The 21,067-nt window shown below is 42.2% G+C and overlaps 1 protein-coding gene across 5 annotated transcripts in view; it reads right to left on the bottom strand.

Moving 5' to 3' along the window:
* csde1 (cold shock domain containing E1, RNA-binding) overlaps positions 1–21,067 on the bottom strand; it is a 147,755-nt gene that overhangs the window by 35,673 nt on the left and 91,015 nt on the right. For all 5 annotated transcript variants that reach the window (XM_070858801.1, XM_070858805.1, XM_070858803.1 and 2 more), the window contains 2 exons: positions 20,112–20,276; positions 2,755–2,862 (listed from right to left, as the gene is read on the bottom strand). In XM_070858801.1, coding sequence (XP_070714902.1) covers positions 2,755–2,862; positions 20,112–20,276 — 273 coding nt within the window. The remainder of the gene's footprint in view (positions 1–2,754; positions 2,863–20,111; positions 20,277–21,067) is intronic.

Here is a 21,067-nt window from a genome sequence, read left to right as displayed (position 1 = left end):
ATAGCCTTGAGGAAGAGTTCATAGAGTGCATAAGGGACGGGTTCCTTGAGCAGGATGCAACAGAACCAACCAGGGGGCAGGCTATCTTAGACCTGGTCCTGTGTAATGAGACAGGATTAATAAACAACCTCCTAGTAAAGGATCCCCTTGGAATGAGTGACCATAGCATGGTTGAATTTCAAATTCAGATGGAGGACAAGAAAGTTGGATCGCAAACCAGTGTACTAAGCTTAAATAAAGGAGACTACAAAGGTATGAGGGCAGAGTTGGCTAATGTGGACTGGGAAAATAAATTAAAGTGCAGGACAGTTGATGAACATTTAACGAGATATTTCATAACTCTCAAGAAAAATATATTCCAGTGAGGAGGAAAGAGTGTAAAAGAAAAGATAGCCATCTGTGGCTAACTAAAGAAATAAGGGATGGTATCCAATTAAAAACAAGGGCATACAAAGTGGCCAAAACGAGTGGGAGGAGGGAAGATGAAGCTTTTAAAAGCCAGCAAAGAATGACTAAAAAGAATTGATTAAGAAAGGGAAGGTAGACTATGAAAGTAAACGATCACAAAATATAAAAACAGATAGCAAGAGTTTCTACAGGTAATAAATAAAAAGGAAGAGTGGCTAAAGTAAATGTTGGTCCCTTAGAGGACGAGACCGGGGAATTAGTGATGGGGCACATGGAGATGGCAGAAACTCTGAACAAATATTTTGTATCAGTCTTTACGGTAGAGGACACTGGGCCTGATGGCTTGCATCCTAGGGTCTTGAGATGTAGCAGCAGGGATAGTGGATGCATTGGTTGTAATTTATTAAAATTCCCTGGATTCTGGGGTGGTCCCAGCAGATTGGAAAACTGTAAATGTAACACTCCTATTTAAAAAAGGACACTCCTATTTAAAAAAAGGAGGCACTCAAAAAGCAGTAAACTATAGACCAGTTAGCCTAACATCTGTGGTTGGGAAAATGTTGGAGTCTATTATTAAAGAAGCAGTAGCAGGAACATTTGGAAAAGCATAATTCAGTCAGGCAGAGTTAGCATGGATTTATGAAGGGGAAGTCATGTTTGACAAATTTGCTGGAATTCTTTGAGGATGTAACAAACAAGGTGGATAAAGGGAAACCAGTGGATGCGGTGTACTTAGACTTCCATAAGGCATTTGACAAGGTGCCACAAAAGGTTACTGCACAAGATAAAAGTTCACGGGGTTGGGGGTAATATATTAGCATAGATAGAGGATTGGCTAACAGAAACCAGAGAGTCGGGATAAATGGTTCATTCTTGGGTTGGCAAATCAGTAACTAGTAGGGTGCCACAAGGATCAGTGCTGGGACCCCAACTATTTACAATCTATATTAATGACTTGGATGAAGGGACAGAGTGTAACGTGGCAAAGTTTGGTGACGATACAAAGATGAGAGGAAAAGCAATGTGCGAGGAGGACACAAAAAACCTGCAAAAGGACATAAGACAGGCTAAGTATGTGGGCAAAAATTTGGCAGATGGAGGATAATGTTGGAAAGTGTGAGGTTATGCACTTTGGCAGAAAAAAATTGAAGAGCAAGTTATTATTTAAATGGAGAAAAATTGCAAAGTGCTGCAGTACAACGGGACCTGGGGTTCTGGTGCATGAAACACAAAAAGGTTAGTATGCAGGTACAGCAAGTGATCAGGAAGGCCAATGCAATCTTGGCCTTTATTGCAAAGCGGATGGAGTATAAAATCAGGGAAGTCTTGCAACAGTTATACAGGGTATTGGTGAGGCTACCCTAGAATACCATGTTTCCACTGATAGTGGAGACTCGAACTCGGGGGCATAATCTTAGAATAAGGGGCCACCCATTTAAAACTGAGATGAGGTGGAATTTCTGAGGGTTGTGGCTCTGTGGAATTCGCTGCCTCAGAGAGCTGTGGAAGCTGAATCATTAAATAAATTGAAGACAGAGATACAGTTTCTTAACTGATAGGGGAATAAGGGGTTAGGGGGAGCAGGCAGGGAAGTGGACCCAAATCCATGATCGGATCAGCCATGATCGTATTAAATGGCGGAGCAGGCTCAAAGGGCCGTATGGCCTACTCCTGCTCCTATTTATGTTCTTATGCAAAAGATCCTATAGCACTATTGGGAGGGCAGGAGTTCTCACGGTGCCCTGCACAAGTTACCCATCAACCATCACTAGAAATAGGGTCTGTTGTAGAATAATTGAGAGCTCGATTGCTATAATTAGTAAACGACCCTATTATTGTTATATGATACAACTATGAAGAGGACAAAGATGAAATAGGAGTTTTTTTTTCCATCTAGCAACTCATGATCATTTGTTTCTCAGTCACCCCCTCCACACCACTTTCCCTGCATTAGTCCAGTTATCCCTCAGCCCTCCAACCATGCTGGAGTGGAATACTGTACTTCGGCTCGACTTCACAGGAGATGGGCTAGTATTTTTCTATTAATGAAGAAACTGAAATTAGGTACCTTAGAGAAGAAGGCAAGTGTACTATCTTCGTGTGGTTACTATAACCTACAGCGTACACATTCTACAATCGAAGTACCGCAATAAGAGGCATTGACAAATCTTCAGAAATATTTAGCTACAATAGAAACCCAAATTGTGGATCGCTACTACATTTTGGGCTGGTTGTAGCTCAAAATGTAATCATGGCTTTAATCATTTAACAGAGATCGACATTTTAACTTAAGTAGCAATTGAAAAATTGTACTGGTAAGATTTTACGATTCATAAAGAAGTTTACCTTATCACCAAGCTGTGGAATTGCACACCCTTCCAGGTCTTTTATATGATATGGCACAGTCATTCTTATACCAGTTTCCTCATATGCAATGAGTCCTTCTTCTGCATCCTAAAGAACGACAAAATAGGACAAGGTCAGCAACAGTGGAAGCCACTCCTTGCCACAACCCATGTTAACTGGACCAGAGTTTGCAAAATTGTCTTCATTGTAGGATTCTCTGGTTCCTAAAAAATTCAATTATGCTCATCAAAAGCAATGTGTAAAAAAAAAATCCACATTCATATATTTTTAATTCGAAGTTATTAAACTAACATGCAAAGTTTTTTCCAGTATCAAACATGTCGCATTTCAAAAAAAGATTCTGTAAATATCATTCCCCCACCAAAATAACACTTCCCAATATTTAATACATTTCCTCTTGTTGAAAACATTACCATATTGTAAGTGGTGCTCACTTACAATTTCCCCAGTGATCGGTGAATAGCATAGATACATTTAAGGGGAAGTTAGAGAAGTATGAGGGAAAAAGGAAAAGGGATATGCTGATACGGTTAGATGAAGTAGGGTGGGAGAAGGCTCGTGTGGAGCATAAACACCGGCATAGACCAGTTGGGATGAATGACCTGCTTCTGTACTGTAAATTCTATGTAGTCAAGTGTTGAACACTGGATGAACATGGAGATTTTACAATCACAAGAATAAGAGGAAGATCATTTGACTTATTAGCTCATTTATCCGAAAAAGACTCGAGGGGCTGAATCACCTACTGCTGTCCCTATATCTCAGAGAGAGAGAGAGATAGAGAGGAGAGATAGAGAGAGAGAGATAGAGAGAGAGAGATAGAGAGAGAGAATAAATAAAGAGAAACTGTTTCCAATGGCTGAAGATCGTAACCAAAGGGCAGAGATTTAAAGGCGATTGGCAAAAAGAACCAGAGGAGACACGAGGAAAAACTTTATGCAACAAGTGGTCAGGATTTATAGTGCACTGCCTGATAGGGTGGTGGAAACAGATTCAATAGCAGCCTTCTAAAGAGAATTGGATAAATACTTGGAGGGATATGGTAAAGAGCAGGCGAGTGGGACTAACTGGACTGCTCTTCGAAAGAGCCAGCACAGACTCAATGGGCGGAATGGCTCCTCCTGTGCTGTGCTATTCTATAATTCTATGTTCCATTCAGAAAGACCAACATTTCCCTCCCACACTGCAAAATATAACTTTCTTACATGTTACCAGGATTTGTGTCTTCACTACTCTATCTGAAAGGTGTTGACAATTGTGTGAACAACTTTGATACTATCATAAAATTTGCCCTTTATTTTTGAATCCTACTTGGTTTAGCTGTCTGGTCTGACAAATGGTCATCGACCTGAAACGTTAACTCGGTTTCTCGCTTCACAGATGCTGCTTCCAGCATCAGTTAGATTTTGATTTTGAATTGGTTTATTCCAGTTATTTGTGAAGGCAGGATAGTTATTTTGCTAGTACTCGTTTATATCCACAACTTTTTTCCATTTCCAAAAACCAGGAGTATATCAGAGAACGTTATTTTGTATCCCTATTGTTGAGTTGAGGAAATCTTCTTTTGTCACATTTCATGCCCCTGCATTTTCTCCCTGTTGTTTACTGCTATATATCCCCTTCAGTATTCCATGTAACCGTTCAATATAATCTCGCTCCAGGTAGACAGATCGCCAGCATGAAGACATTTTCTTTATGCCACACATTGCTATCCATTTTCCTGAGCAAAGAATCCCCATTAACTACAATAATTTGACCTACCATCATCATAGTCCAGGATGTCCTCTCTGGTTTTCCAACTACCATTTCTTCAGAAACCTTATTGAACATCTGCAATGCTGGAGTGCATTTAAGATTTGAACACAAAAAACTAGGCTGACACTCCAGTGCAATGCTGAAGGAGTACTGTACTGTCGGAGGTGCCGTCTTTCGAATGAGACATTAAACCGAAGCCTCGTCTGCTCTCAGATGAACGTAAAAGATCCCATGGCACTATTCCGTAGAAGAGCAGGGGAATTCTCTCCAGTGTCGTGGCTAATATAGACCCCATAACCAATACCTAAAACAGATTATCTAGTCATTACCACATTGCTGTTTGTGGAAGGTTGCTGCGCACATTTCCTACATTATAACAGTGACTACACTTCATTGGCTGTAAAGCGCTTTGGAACGTCCTGGGTTTGTGAAAAGTGCTATAAAAATGCAAGTCTTTCTTTTTCTTTCAGCCCTGGTCGCTCTATCATGGCCACCCTAACGCTGGTTGTAATGGTTTCTACCTCCACCCCGACGGCTCGCTCTAAAGGTCTCACATTAGTCCGATCATTTCAGCGACCTGTGGTGACTGCTTTGCCAAGTCTAATGCTATTCATGATCCCCTCACTTTAGCCTACTCTTGTAATTTACAGCATTTTGCCAAAACCTTTCCTTTGAATTTACTGATTAGCAGACAGTTAATAGCTCATAAGTCTTGCTTTCTTGTTCATAAACATTCCAAAATGTAAATAGACCATAGCCTCAATCTTAGACTAATTAATTAGAGTGTTCCCCTTTTAGTCTTATTTCTCTTGTTTGACCACTTTTCTATTTACTTTTTCACAGTCTTTTAATTTATAACTTTGTTCTAATGTTCCCTTTTAATTTTCACTTCCCTCAGGTATCCTTTTAATTGTGGCTTGCCTACTTTTGCCATCTATATTGCCAGTGTTCTTTCCTCATAGCTTTTCTCCACACCTTGCCTTTAACATCAAGTTAATGGGCCGGGAGTGGGGGGGGGAATGCAGGAGAGAGGTGTTCCAGTTTTCTACTTCCCTGTGAAGGGCCCCTGAATGGCCTAGCTCTAATTTTAAGTGCTCCCTTGTCCTGGACCCCACCACCAGAGGAAATTGTTTTTCAACTCCTTTAATTATCTTCACCTCAATTAGATCACCTCATGATCTTTTACACAAGGGAATACATTTAGTCCTCATAATTTAACCCTTTTAGCCCTAGTATTAGTCTTGTGGATTTGCACTGCAACCCCTCCAAGGCCAATATATCCTTCCTGAGGTGCAGTACACAGAACCGAATGCAGTACTCTAAATGGGGTTTCAGCAGAGCTTCCACCCCTTCATGTTCCAGTTTCCGAGATAAAGGCTAACATTCCATTAGCCTTACTTGTCCACTATCTTTCAGTGACTTCTATACCTGGACCCCTAAAATCGCTCTGCTCCACCACAGTTCCCAGCTTTGTACCATTTAGAAAATGTGTGTTGGGTTCCTGCTTTTGATAAACTTGTAATGCCACAATTGTGCATGCACGTGCCTTCCTATCAGGTTTAATGTAGTGCACCATGCACTATACCACATTGCTTAAAATTTAAAAGGAATTAGGACACATTCAAATCTTGATATCACTACACACAATCTTAACACATTTTCTGCGATTGGACACCAACCATGCAGAGAAAGCACTCAACAGTAGTTCTGAATGAAATGCAAACATTCTACATTTCTGCTATACTGTACTTCATGCTATTAGTGAATCACAAAAAGGTACATTCCATTATTTCAGGGTAAATCTTTAGTAATTACACGAAGAGGCAGATATTAAATTTTAAGCATCTAGCAATACTGAAATTGCTATCACTGCACCCTATTAGTGATACCATATACAGCTAGCTGTACAGGGTGTGATGCCCCACATGATCCTCAACAAACAAAACTGAAAGGTACTGCCACCACAGTGAACCAAATTCATGCAGGTCGCAGTTGCTGGAAATATATACCACTACTGCTAAATTTCACGTGATGTACTTATTATACAAGTCAGTACAACCCCCCCACAAACAAATTGATACATTACTAAGCTACTGTATATAAATGCGCTATAAATATACCCCAGAAAAACTTCAGTATCAAATTTCAATTTCGCCATCACAAGTTGCATATCTGGATGGCTCAATAATCCAAATGGAAATATCTAATCATGTTACCTCAAATCTATGTTGACCTTGCCTTATAGAAAGAGCACTGTTAAATGTAAAGCAATCTTGCTAACTACACAATATGCTACACCTTCAAGAGGCAACAGGATTAACCAGAGACTCAGCACTAAAGCTTTGCTGATTTCCATCCACCATTTATATAAAATCACAATGTCAATTCAAAAACAGCAAAGTGACAATGCCAAGGAAAACCAATACTGGGATCAGACCCTGCCAGCTGTTAAATTTAAGGCTCATGATTTACACTTATTTGCTTCTGCCTATTTACATGTGCAGAATTGGAATCTTGAACAAGTTGATTCTACAAAGAGCTAAGTTAGCATGCATGTTGGAATGACAAGATCATTGAAGCAGTCCTGGGTCAAATGGCTAGCTATCTCAGTTATAATTTAGACTGCCATATCTGCACTGAAAAGACAGCAAAAGCCAGTCAAACTGGCAAACTGCAGGATAGTTGGTGCTTCCTGTCTCAGGCATGGAAGCCAATTCAGAAGAATGTCAATAGCACAACATGTTACGACTGGCCCAGCTTAAATAATACACTGGACATTAACTTTGGCCATGTGTTATCCAAGTCCACATTGAGATAACATAGCTAGGAATTCTACTGCAAACCCAAGTAAAATAGAATTTATGACCATATTCACCTAATTTCAGTTTTTTGTGCCTTTGAGGAAAACAGCTTTTCTGGACTCAATTTAATGCAACAAAACTATTCATCCTGTGAATAATATGAACTAGGTGTTTGGCAGATCATTTGTCTCCAGTTTCACCTTGCACAAGCCAATTCTAGGTTATGTAGAAATTAAGAAAGTTAAGGCACGTTTCTATAAAGTTCATTAAAATTAGATAGGCAGAATGCAATCTACAAGTATCACATGTACTTGGGATAAGCCAAGTGAGAAACTCATTTGAGCCAATAACTAGTTCCTACAATTTATTTAGAAATCTGAAAATGCCCATTCAATACAAGAATTTAGGGTTTTCGCAGGAGGATTCAACTAACCTCACCACAAATATTAAATCATACCTGTCAAACCATGCCAAAACTCCATTTGCCACTTGCATCAAAGCAGCCAAAGAACCACAACCTAAATGTACCCAATGAAAAGCAACATGCACCTTACTAATGGTGATAAACGGGATTTGAAAGGATTCCCATACCTTTCCTTTTTTCTGAACAAGCAACGATAACACAAGAAAAGAAAAAGGAGAATTTTAATAAAGCCAAAGTAGAAAGACTAGATGGGAAAGAAAATAAGGCACCTTTTCAGGGCAAGGTCACAGTTGGTAAAGTACAAATCAAGAGATCCAATTCAAAAATGCCAATACAGTGCACAATACACAAAAACAGCATTATATCCACAAGATGTTAACCAATGACTATCCAAGATGCTGGCCAAATGAATACCAGCACATTTATCATGTTTCGCACCTCCAGCTTTTGAACATCAGCTTTTTTGCTAGTGAGCACACAGGATTACTCAAACTTGTCCAGGACTCAACAGGTTATAAAGTACCAGCTATGACTATATTGCCAACTTTTACCTTCAGCATCAGCGATTTCTTTGATTGGGTGGGGGAAAAAAAGAAATGAGGAAATTTGTCTCTTATTGTAAAAAGCATTCAAATTGGGTAAGGGGAAAAGGACCAAGACTTTTGCTCATTAAATAAATTTATACGGGTTTCAGCCGAGAAATGTTAACAAAATGCTTTTGATAAAAGCTAGCTCCCCCCTTCATGTCCACAGGACCTCAAAGCTCACGGAAATTCCTTAAAAACTTGTCCGCTATCTTAAAAACCCATCTCTGAATTTAATTTAAGCCACAAACTTAATAGAAATTTCAAGATCAAAATCTTTTTCCAGAAGCTTAACCTGCTTTCCCACCCCCACACCCCAAAATAATTCAGCTCCATGACTTCTAGCCTCAACCCAATCAGTCCAAGGCAGAGAAAAGCTGGAGCGTCAAGAGAAAGTCAACTGGTAGAACGGACAGAACCAAGTATTTGAGGGGAAAGGATGACATTAAAAATGACACTAATCACGAGAGCAACAACCTACACTGATAAGGGCCCAAGTTTCCACACGATAAAAAACGGGCGCCCCTCCGAGCTGGGCGCCCGTTTTTCACGCCGAAAAAAAACGCGCGATTCTGGAGCGCCCTGCAGCTCCATGTCTGCTTGGCGCGGTGCCCAGGGGGGCGGAGCCTACCACTCACGCCGATTTTGTAAGTGGGAGGGGGCGGGTACCATTTAAATTATTTTTTTTCCTGCCGGCAACGCTGTGCGTGCACGTTGGGAGCGTTCGCGCACGCGCAGTGTGAAGGAAACATTGGCACTCGGCCATTTTTTAGTTCTTTGTAGCTGTTTAATTTTTGAACATTTTTTAATAAAAGCACATTGCCATCAGCACTGAGGCTTCTTGCAGCAGTGAGAAGGCTACAGGAAGCCTCAAAGTTGAGGCAGCCGTTTTCCTCCACCCCCACCCCACCGCCGTCGGGAACGGCTTCCTCCTCCTCTCCCCCCCCCACAGGAACGAACAGCTGCCTCCTTCCCCCCCCCCCCCATGGGAACGAACGGCTTCCTTCCGCCCCCCGCGGGAACGAACGGCTGCCTCCTTCCCCCCACTCCCACGGGAACGAACAGCTGCCTCAACTTGAGACTTCCTGCAGCATTCTCCCTGGCTGAAGCACTTTCACACAGGTAGGAAGATGGTTTATTTAATCTTTTCTTATAAATTTTTATTCAGGTTGGATTTATTTGTATAATATTTGTATAAGTATAAATAAGGATTTATTACAGAATTTAATGACTTCCCTCTCTCCCCATTCTGTTCCAAAGTGAAACTGTTCTAACTGACTAGAACTGCAGAAAAAAAAGTGGAGAATTGCGATTTCTAAGATAGTCCGTTCTCCACCAGTTGCTCCTAAAAATCAGGCGCAAATCATGTGGAAACTTGGGCCCATAACTAGGACATTATGGCATGAGCTCCATAGCACCTCTCTTTTCCTTCTTCCATCCCCAACTTCAATATTCAGAGACACACATTTACTTAGTCATATGTCTGAACAAATAGGTTTGCAATGTTGATTATAAACACTTTCATCTACACTCTCAGAATAAGTAAATGTAGGGCAGCGTAATGTCATAGCACAATAATATATGCGAAACTACATCAGGGAGTGGCAGGCAGAACATTACAACCATGATTACATACACTCATTTCCAGTGTGGTGTTGAGCAGAGGCCAGGAGTTTTACCTATTGGGTATAATAGTTGGCAATCCCAGGGTATCCCTGTGCATCGCCCAGTGGCTTAAGGCAGTAGTGATAGGAGCCTGCAAGAGACTGTGTACACACGGTTCAGCTAGAGGATGCAGCAAGAAAACATTAAATGCAGTTGGAAGAGACAAAAAAAAATTGAACAGCTCTCATGGAGATCTACATCACTAAGATTGATACCGTTCAGTCGCCTCTGCTGCATCCCACCCTCACACTAAGCCAAATCTTTCAATTAGGTCCCCCCTACCATATTCCTGAACCCATGCCTTTGTCAGTTGTTGTAGCTATGTCCATGGAGGGATTTCTAGATTTATAACACACCTGCTCATTTTAAAAATAAATGCATTGAACACCTTAGTCTACCAAAGCACTCCACTTACTGCATACCAATTTACTCCAGTGATTCCCACTATCCTGATTTTGAAGTCAGAACCAAATGATCAGAATCATCTGATGAAGGGTCATCGGCTTGAGACGTTACCTTTTTTCTCTCCACAGATGCTGTCTGACGTGCTGAGTATTTCCAACATTTTCTGTTTTGATCAGAATCAGTGTATCTTCAAAAGGCCAAGCATGACAGTCAAAGCAGACATAGAAACATAGAAAATAGGTGCAGGAGTAGGCCATTCGGCCCTTAGAGCCTGCACCGCCATTCAATGAGTTCATGGCTGAACATGCAACTTCAGAACCCCATTCCTGCTTTCTCGCCATACCCCTTGATCCCCTAGTAGTAAGGAATCCATCTAACTCCTTTTTGAATATATTTAGTGAATTGGCCTCAACAACTTCCTGTGGTAGAGAATTCCACAGGTTCACCACTCTCTGGGTGAAGAAGTTTCTCCTCATCTCGGTCCTAAATGGCTTACCCCTTATCCTTAGACTGTGACCCCTGGTTCTGGACTTCCCCAACATTGGGATTATTCTTCCTGCATCTAACCTGTCTAAACCCATCAGAATTTTAAACGTTTCTATGAGATCCCCTCTCATTCTTCTGAACTCCAGTGAATACAAGCCCAGGTGATCCAGTCTTTCTTGATATGTCAGTCCCGCCATCCCAGGAATCAGTCTGGTGAACCTTCGCTGCACTCCCTCAATAGCAAGAATGTCCTTCCTCAAGTTAGGAGACCAAAACTGTACACAATACTCCAGGTGTGGCCTCACCAAGGCCCTGTACAACTGTAGCAACACCTCCCTGCCCCTGTACTCAAATCCCCTCGCTATGAAGGCCAACATGCCATTTGCTTTCTTAACCGCCTGCTGTACCTGCAAGCCAACCTTCAATGACTGATGTACCATGATACCCAGGTCTCGTTGCACCTCCCCTTTTCCTAATCTGTCACCTTTCAGATAATAGTCTGTCTCTGTTTTTACCACCAAAGTGGATAACCTCACATTTATCCACATTATACTTCATCTGCCATGCATTTGCCCACTCACCTAACCTATCCAAGTCACTCTGCAGCCTCATAGCATCCTCCTCGCAGCTCACACTGCCACCCAACTTAGTGTCATCCACAAATTTGGAGATACTACATTTAATCCCCTCGTCCAAATCGTTAATGTACAATGTAAACAGCTGGGGCCCCAGCACAGAACCTTGCGGCACCCCACTAGTCACTGCCTGCCATTCTGAAAAGTATCCATTTACTCCTACTCTTTGCTTCCTATCTGACAACCAGTTCTCAATCCATGTCAGCACACTACCCCCAATCCCATGTGCTTTAACTTTGCACATTAATCTCTTCTGTGGGACCTTGTCGAAAGCCTTCTGAAAGTCCAAATATACCACCAACTGGTTCTCCCTTGTCCACTCTACTGGAAACATCCTCAAAAAATTCCAGAAGATTTGTCAAGCATGATTTCCCTATCACAAATCCATGCTGACTTGGACCCATCGGGCCCAAGTTTCCACCTGATTTTTAGGAGCAACTGGTGGAGAACGGACTATCTTAGAAATCGCAATTCTCCACAATTTTTTTTCTGCAGTTCTAGTGAGGTAGAACAGTTCTACTTTAGAACAGAATTTTTTCTTCAAAAGGGGGCGTGTCCAGCCACTGACGCCTGATTTCAAAGTTTCCACAGTGAAAACGTACTCCAAACTAAAGTAGAATGGAGCAAGTGAAGATTTTTGTAGAACTGAAAAAACCTGTTTTACACATTAAAAAATCAGGCGCAGGTTACAAATTAGGCGTCCAGAACGAGGTGGGGGAGTGGGGGGGGAGAAGGGAACTCATTAAATTCTACAATCAATCCTTATTTATACTTCTACAAATATTATACAAATAAATCCAACCTGAATAAACATTTATAAGCAAAGAAAAGATTAAATAAACCATCTTCCTACCTGTGTGAAAGTGCTTCAGCCATCGTTCGAAGGAGACAGCGGCTTGTTGCCGCGCAGGGGAGGGAGGGGAAGGAGACAGCGGCTTGTTGCCGCGCAGGGGAGGGAGGGGGAAGGAGACAGCGGCTTGTTGCCGCGCAGGGGAGGGAGGGGGAAGGAGACAGCGGCTTGTTGCCGCGCAGGGGAGGGAGGGGGAAGGAGACAGCGGCTTGTTGCCGCGCAGGGGAGGGAGGGGGAAGGAGACAGCGGCTTGTTGCCGCGCAGGGGAGGGAGGGGGAGGAGACAGCGGCTTGTTGTCGCGCAGGGGAAGGAGACAGCGGCTTGTTGCCGCGCAGGGGAGGGAGAAGGAGACAGCGGCTTGTTGCCGTGGAGGGAGGGGAGGGAGGGAAAGGAGACAGCGGCTTGTTGCCGCGCAGGGGAGGGAGGGGAAGGAGACAGCGGCTTGTTGCCGCGGAGGGGAGGGAGGGGAAGGAGACAGCCGTTTGTTGTCGCGGAGGGGAGGGAGGGGAAGGAGACAGTGAGAAGGGAAGCCTCAGTGCTAATGGCAATGTGATTTTATTAAAAAATGTTCAAAAATTAAACAGCTACAAAGAACTACAAAAATGGCCGAGTGCCAGTGTTTTTTCCTACACTGAGCATGCGCGAACGCTTCAACGCGCACGCGCAGCGCTGCCGGCAGGCAAAAACTAATTTAAATAGTACCCGCCCCTCCCACTTACAAAATCGGCGCGAGTGTAGGCTCCGCCCCCCTGGGCGCCGCGCAAAACAGACAAGGAGCTGCAAAGCGCTCGAGAATAGCGCGTTTTTGGCGCGAAAAACGGGCGCCAGCTCGGAGGGGCGCCCGTTTTTTATCCTGTGGAAACTTGGGCCCATCATGTCACCTCTTTCCAAATGCGCTGCTATGAAAGGAGAGAATGCTGAAAAGGTAGATTACACCCAGGGCCAGAGTTAATTGTTCCACTAGTGATTAGAATGTAGAATTCTGCACCATGGAAAGGATATGGGGAACGAGGAGAGGAGGATTAGATCACTAGTGGAGGGAACACTGGTGTAGACTTGATTGACCAATTGACCAGTGTGTATCGTGAATTGGCTAGGATAGATTGGCGAATGATACTGAAGGGGTTGACTGTGGATGGGCAATGGCAGACATTTAGAGACCGCATGGATGAACTACAACAATTGTACATTCCTGTCTGGCGTAAAAATAAAAAAGGGAAGGTGGCTCAACCGTGGCTATCAAGGGAAATCAGGGATAGTATTAAAGCCAAGGAAGTGGCATACAAATTGGCCAGAAATAGCAGCGAACCCAGAGACTGGGAGAAATTTAGAACTCAGCAGGGGAGGACAAAGGGTTTGATTAGGGCAGGGAAAGTGGAGTACGAGAAGAAGCTTGCAGGGAACATTAAGACGGATTGCAAAAGTTTCTATAGATATGTAAAGAGAAAAAGGTTAGTAAAGACAAACGTAGGTCCCCTGCAGTCAGAATCAGGGGAAGTCATAACGGGGAACAAAGAAATGGCGGACCAATTGAACAAGTACTTTGGTCCGGTATTCACTAAGGAGGACACAAACAACCTTTCGGATATAAAAGGGGTCGGAGGGTCTAGTAAGGAGGAGGAACTGAGGGAAATCCTTATTAGTCGGGAAATTGTGTTGGGGAAATTGATGAGATTGAAGGCCGATAAATCCCCGGGGCCTGATGGACTGCATCCCAGAGTACTTAAGGAGGTGGCCTTGGAAATAGTGGATGCATTGACAGTCATTTTCCAACATTCCATTGACTCTGGATCAGTTCCTATGGAGTGGAGGGTAGCCAATGTAACCCCACTTTTTAAAAAAGGAGGGAGAGATACAACAGGGAATTATAGACCGGTCAGCCTGACATCGGTAGTGGGTAAAATGATGGAATCAATTATTAAGGATGTCATAGCAGTGCATTTGGAAAGAGGTGATATGATAGGTCCAAGTCAGCATGGATTTGTGAAAGGGAAATCATGCTTGACAAATCTTCATGAATTTTTTGAGGATGTTTCCAGTAGAGTGGACAAGGGAGAACCAGTTGATGTGGTATATTTGGACTTTCAGAAGGCTTTCGACAAGGTCCCACAGAAGAGATTAATGTGCAAAGTTAAAGCACATGGGATTGGGGGTAGTGTGCTGACATGGATTGAGAACTGGTGTCAGACAGGAAGCAAAGAGTAGGAGTAAATGGGGACTTTTCAAAATGACTAGTGGGGTACCGCAAGGTTCTGTGCTGGGGCCCCAGCTGTTTACACTGATATTAATGATTTAGACGAGGGGATTAAATGTAGTATCTCCAAATTTGCGGATGACACTAAGTTGGGTGACAGCATCCTCCTCGCAGCTCACACTATGAGGCTGCAGAGCGACTTGGATAGGTTAGGTGAGTGGGCAAATGCATGGCAGATGAAGTATAATGTGGATAAATGTGAGGTTATCCACTTTGGTGGTAAAAACAGAGACAGACTATTATCTGAATGGTGACAGATTAGGAAAAGGGGAGGTGCAACGAGACCTGGGTGTCATGGTAAATCAGTCATTGAAGGTTGGCATGCAGGTACAGCAGGCGGTTAAGAAAGCAAATGGCATGTTGGCCTTCATAGCGAGGGGATTTGAGTACAGGGGCAGGGAGGTGTTGCTACAGTTGTACAGGGCCTTGGTGAGGCCACACCTGGAGTATTGTGTACATTTTTGGTCTCCTAACCTGAGGAAGGACATTCTTGCTATTGAGGGAGTGCAGCGAAGGTTCACCAGACTGATTCCCAGGATGGAGGGACTGACCTATCAAGAAAGACTGGATCAACTGGGCTTGTATTCACTGGAGTTCAGAAGAATGAGAGGGGACCTCATAGAAACGTTAAAATTCTGACGGGGTTTAGACAGGTTAGATGCAGGAAGAATGTTCCCAATGTTGGGGAAGTCCAGAACCAGGGGACACAGTCTAAGGATAAGGGGTAAGCCATTTAGGACCGAGATGAGGAGGAATCTCTTCACCCAGAGAGTGGTGAACCTGTGGAATTCTCTACCACAGAAAGTTGTTGAGGCCAATTTACTAAATATATTCAAAAAGGAGTTAGATGGAGTCCTTACTACTAGGGGAATCAAGGGGTATGGTGAGAAAGCAGGAATGGGGTACTGAAGTTGCATGTTCAGCCATGAACTCATTGAATGGCGGTGCAGGCTAGAAGGGCCGAATGGCCTACTCCTGCACCTATTTTCTATGTTTCTATTCCCATCTCAGTTGTGGAAGTGCCCAAAGTAAAGATGCTTAAGAAAAGTAGGTTGAAAAGCAAAGTCAGTCTGCGAACACTTCATTGCCACCAAATTATAGCATAGTAATAGTAGACTCAGCAACGGAATAGTGTGTGGTGCAGAACCAAAACAGTTTATTAAAAATTATGTAAATTTACACCTCCCAAATTAGTCAACTTTAAACAAAATCAGCACGACAAATGCAAATTTTGAAGATTCAGATAACCACATTAGAATCAGACTATTATTGCATTTACAATTATTCCTACCCAACAAGGTTTTCTATCATTTTACTGATCACCGAACAAAAAAAAAAAATGGGATAGTTGCAATCCAGCTTACAGACTAAAAACAGAATTACACACAAAATAAAAGATAAGAATTCGGAGCAAGAGTAGGCCATTCGGCTCCTATATAATTGCAATAAGACATCTTTACTCTTGGCCTTTATTACAAGAGGATTTGAGTACATCATACCATTTGCTTTCTTAATTCTTTGCAGTACCTGCATGTTAACTTTGTGATTCATGTACAAGGACACCCAGGTCCCTCTAAACACCAACATTTCCCAATCTCTCCATTTAAAAAAAACACTGCCTTTTTATTTTTCCTAAAGTTATAAACTTCACATTCTCCACATTATATTCCATTTGCCATGTTCTTGCCTATTCACTTAGCCTGTCTACATCATGAAGTCTTTTTGCATCCTCCTCACAACTTACATTCCCACCTAGCTTTGTATCATCAGCAAACTTGTATACATTACATTTATTCCCCTCATCCAAATCATTGATTGTGAATAGCTGGGGCCCAAGCACTGATCCTTGCGGTGCCCCACTAGTTACAGCCTGCAATCCAAAAATAACCCATTTATTCCTACTCTGTTTTCTGTCCGTTAACCAATCCTCAATCCATGCTAGTATAATACCCCCAATCCCATGAGCCCTAATTTTGTTTAATAACCTCGTGTGGCACCTCATTGAATGCCTTCTGAAAATTCAAATACACCACATCCACCCCTCATCTATTCTACTAGTTACAACCTCAATAAAAACAGAATTGTCAAACACGATTTTCCCTTTCATAAACCTACATTGAATCTGCTCAATCCTATTATTTTCTAAGTGCCCTGTTACTATGTCCTTAAACGATAGATTCCAGCATTTTCCCTATAACTGATGTCAGGCTGGCTGGTCTGTAGTTCCCAGTTTTCTTTCTCCCTCCTTTGTTAAATAGTTATCATAGGCGGTCCCTCGAAACGAGAATGACATGCTTCCACGCCCAAAAAAAGGATGAGTTCACAGGTATTTCAAAGGACCCGAACTACATCAAGGATGGAAAATGCCTGTGCGTGGATTTTTTTTTAATAAACGTGTGGTGGCCGTTGCACACCAGTCACCACACGGACTCGACAGAGCTAGGTCCAGTGGCAAGGATTACCAAAGATAACTGGAGACCAGCTCTGCTGCATGGACTTAAGTGCACACACATATCGCAGTGTGGGCTGGCCTGTGCTGCCCCTGGGCCCTCGCCTCTTCTGGGCCCCGATCACATCGCTCTACAATCTCTCGCACTCCTTCACTCCAATCTCGCCGCTTCTGCTGTATCTGCCCACGCTCCAATCACCGACCTGGAGCTTGATGTCGTCACTCTTCACTGCTGTCGCCCTCCTGCACCAGCTCGCGCTGCTCCCTGAAGTGGTATGCCTCCACACTGCTCCCGGGTCGCTCGCCACTCCTTTTATGGCCCCGACCTGCTGCTGATGGCAGTGGGGTTACATTTGCTACCTTCCAATCTGTAGGGTCCGTTCTACAATCTATGGAATTTTGGGATATCACAACCAATCCACTATTTCTATAGCCACCTCTTTCAAAACTCTAGGATGTAGGACATCAGGTCCAGGGGATTTATCAGCTTTCAGTCCCATTAATTTCTCCAGTCCTTTTTCAAAAAAAAAAAACCTCATACTAATTTCTTTCAGTTCCTCATTCTCACTAGAGCCCTGGGTCTCCACTATTTCCGGGAGGTTTTTTTTGTGTTTTCTTCCGTGAAGACAGACACAAAGTATGTGTTTAATTTCTCTGCCATTTCTTTATTCTCCATTATAATTTCTCCTTTCTCAACCTGCAAGGGACCCAAATTTACTTTTGCTCATCTTTTCCTTTTTACATTCCAATAGAAGCTTTTACCGTCTGTTTTTATGTCTCTCGCTAGTTTACTCTTATTCTATTTTCTCAATCAATTTCTTGGTCCTCATTTTCTGAATGCTAAAATCTTCCCAATCCTCAGGCTTACTGCTCTTTTTGGCAACATTATAAGCCTCTTCCTTTGATCTAATACCATCTTTAACTTCTCGTTAGCCACGGTTGCACCACTTTACCGATGTGGTTTTTGTGCCTTAAAGGGATGCATGTTTGTTGTAAATTATGCATTCTTTAAATGCTAGCCATTGCTTGTCTACTGTCATACCTTTTAATGTCATTTCCCAATCTACCTTAGCCAACCTCACCCCTCATACCTACATAGTTTGCTTTGTTTAGATTTAAGAGCCTAATTTTGGATTTAACTAAAATCACTTTCAAACACAATATAAAATTCTATCGCATTATGGTCACTCTTCCTAAAAGGTTATTAATTAACTCTTTCTCATTGCACAATACTAGATCTAAAATAGCCTGTTTCCTGGTTGGTTCCTCAATATACTGATCTAGAAAACCATCTTGTATACATTCCATGAATTTGTCCTCCACACTATTACTGCATATTTGGTTTGCCCAGTCTATACATATACACATCAGACTAAAAACTGCTATTCTTTAGCAGCCCATCCAAGGCACATTATTATGATGGCAGTGTGCTAGAGATGTCAACCTACATACTTTATATTTGGGGAGAACAAAAATATCAGAAAATAGCTGCCCTCAAAAGGATGCCACATCAGGAATTAGTTTGGAGGCTTGTAATTTATTAAAACCCATAGATCATTTGTCAGCAAATTTGTTTTGTCCTAAAGGCATTTTACACTAGTCATAACCACTTTCCCAGTTTAAACTGCTAGTGTCGATAGGGGATAAAGCCTGAATTTTGTGATCAAGTCAAGACACTTCTACTTTCTCAATCCAGAAACATGATAAAGTTCCCGATACTCTGCCTCACAATGTGCCTCATCTAATTTAAATGTGAATGTTATTTCTAAAGTCAGCCATTCTTGTGGACCTACAAGCAAGATTTCCAATAGATGTCAGCCAACAATCGCCATACCTTCCACTAGGGAACTGAACTGCTAACTCTTTTCCAACTTCCCATTAGTGCAGAGTTTGGAAGATATCAGTATCATGGCATGCAGACCCTACTCAGAAAGTGAGCAATTCTAAGACAGCACATTTAACATCTTTCATAGAATCACAGAAACTTAACATAAGAAAAAGGAGCAGGAGTAGGCAATTTGCCCCCTGAGCCTGCTCCGCCATTCAATAAGATCATGGACTCAGCTCCACTTCCTTGCCCGCTCCCCATAATCCTTTACTCCCTTATCGCTCAAATATCTGTCTTATCACCGCCTTAAATATATTCAGTGATCCAGCCTCCACAGCTCTCTGGGGCAGAGAATTCCATAACATAGATGAAGGCCATTTGGCTGGTCGTGCTTAGTCCCTCACGCTGCTTTTTATCCGTAACCTTGCAAGTTCCTCATCAAGTATCTGTCCAACTCCCTTTATGGAATCAACTTTCACCACCTTTTCAGGTAGAGCATTCCAGATCCCGACAACTCCGTGACCATTTTCTTCTAATCGCCCCTTGCAGATCTTTTGCCAATGATGTTAAATCTATGACCTTTGGTTATTGATCCACTCGTCAGAGGGAACAGCCATTCTCTATATATCCATCATCATCATCTTGAAAAACTCAATTAGGTCACCTCCAATGTTCTCTGAGCTGCATGACCACGAAGTGCTCTAGAGGTCCCACGCTACAGGTGACCGGCTTGCAATAGAAAAGCTGCATATGCGCGGAATTTTGAATGGTCCGTGCAGTTCATTAAAGAGGCCACATGGGCCAAAATAAAAGGGAACATTGGTCATCTCAACCTTTTCTATTCCATTCTTTGATCAGGGTAACTAGAGATAGAACCCTACGTCACTCCAGAGATTTTTCCAACATCTTGGTTAACATTTCTAAAGCAGCCACATAATCATATTGCAATCAGTTCAGATAAATAAGTTAGCAATTTTCTCTACAAAATTAAATATATTATGGCATTGAATTACAAAAGGGCATCTCAAAATTACATATCCAACATCCCAAGCTACAGTTTTTAAAGACAGCCAAATTCCAAAGGTTCATTAGCCCAAGGATAAGTGTTTGGAAAGAGTCTCCAATAAGTTTCTCAAATTTTTCTTTAAGTAGTAACAGTCATCTGCAGTGTCTACATTACATTGCTCCAAGTCAGATTACCTTTTCTTTACCCTTGGCTGGGCTGGTGGATTTAGATATTGAACCAGTAGCTTCTTTGTCCACCATCCCAAAGTAACGCTGCTCAGATTGCGTGTGAAAGGACACAGTCCCTTTTGGAAGTTTTTTAATACGAATTGCATGGTTCCTCTGGGCTGAAAGTACATCCTTTAGAAGAAAAAAAAACAATTTTAATTACAGATTAATAAAGCTAATACCCAATATATAGACTGCCAAGAAAAAAAGAGACTTGCCATGACTCTTGTATGATTTATATTGGGAAAGATACTAAAAATTCAATGTTTTGACATTGTAGGAAAAATATCCAAATTTTATGAACAACATTTTGAAGATCAGCCATCTTGTGAAGATTAGAAAATTGGTTTTAAAATGTGCATCTTCTGTATCTACTCTGCACATGACTGGAAGTGGGAGTCATTCTCCTCTAGAAACAGAAAAATTATGCACCAGTATTGTGTTCCATAAAATTAAAATTTGACTGCTAGTTGAAACCACTGTGGAAGGGTGTGAAGGAGGGAGAATTCTCATTCATCTCCAGCACCCCATGCACTATTCCCTAGAGCAAGACGACCGTATCTACCCCAAAGATGCTTTGCTGGGAGGAGGCCAAGTGTGCATGAAGCAACCTAGCCTCCAATCTTCCTTTCCTTGATGAGCGTTTCTTCCACTCCATTTAGTGATCTGAATTCACCGCAGAAAATGTTCAAAGGATTCATACTCTGTACATCAACAGCAAAACACACTTTAAACTGCATACAAGAATCTTGAAGTAATGCTGTCACTTGACCCTGGGTCACCATGAGATTTTCTTTTGTAACGTTTACATTTACAGGTGCAACGTCCTGAATACGGAACTCTGAAAACCGGAATTATCCAAAAACAGGATATTTCGGTGAGCGGCGAGATCCGAAATCTGGCAAAATCCAAAATCCAGCACT

The sequence above is a fragment of the Pristiophorus japonicus genome, chromosome 17 (assembly GCF_044704955.1).
Source record: "Pristiophorus japonicus isolate sPriJap1 chromosome 17, sPriJap1.hap1, whole genome shotgun sequence".
NCBI classification, from domain to species: Eukaryota; Metazoa; Chordata; class Chondrichthyes; family Pristiophoridae; genus Pristiophorus; species Pristiophorus japonicus.
Note: the sequence above shows the minus strand (reverse complement) of the source record. Positions and strands in the feature narration are given on the sequence as shown.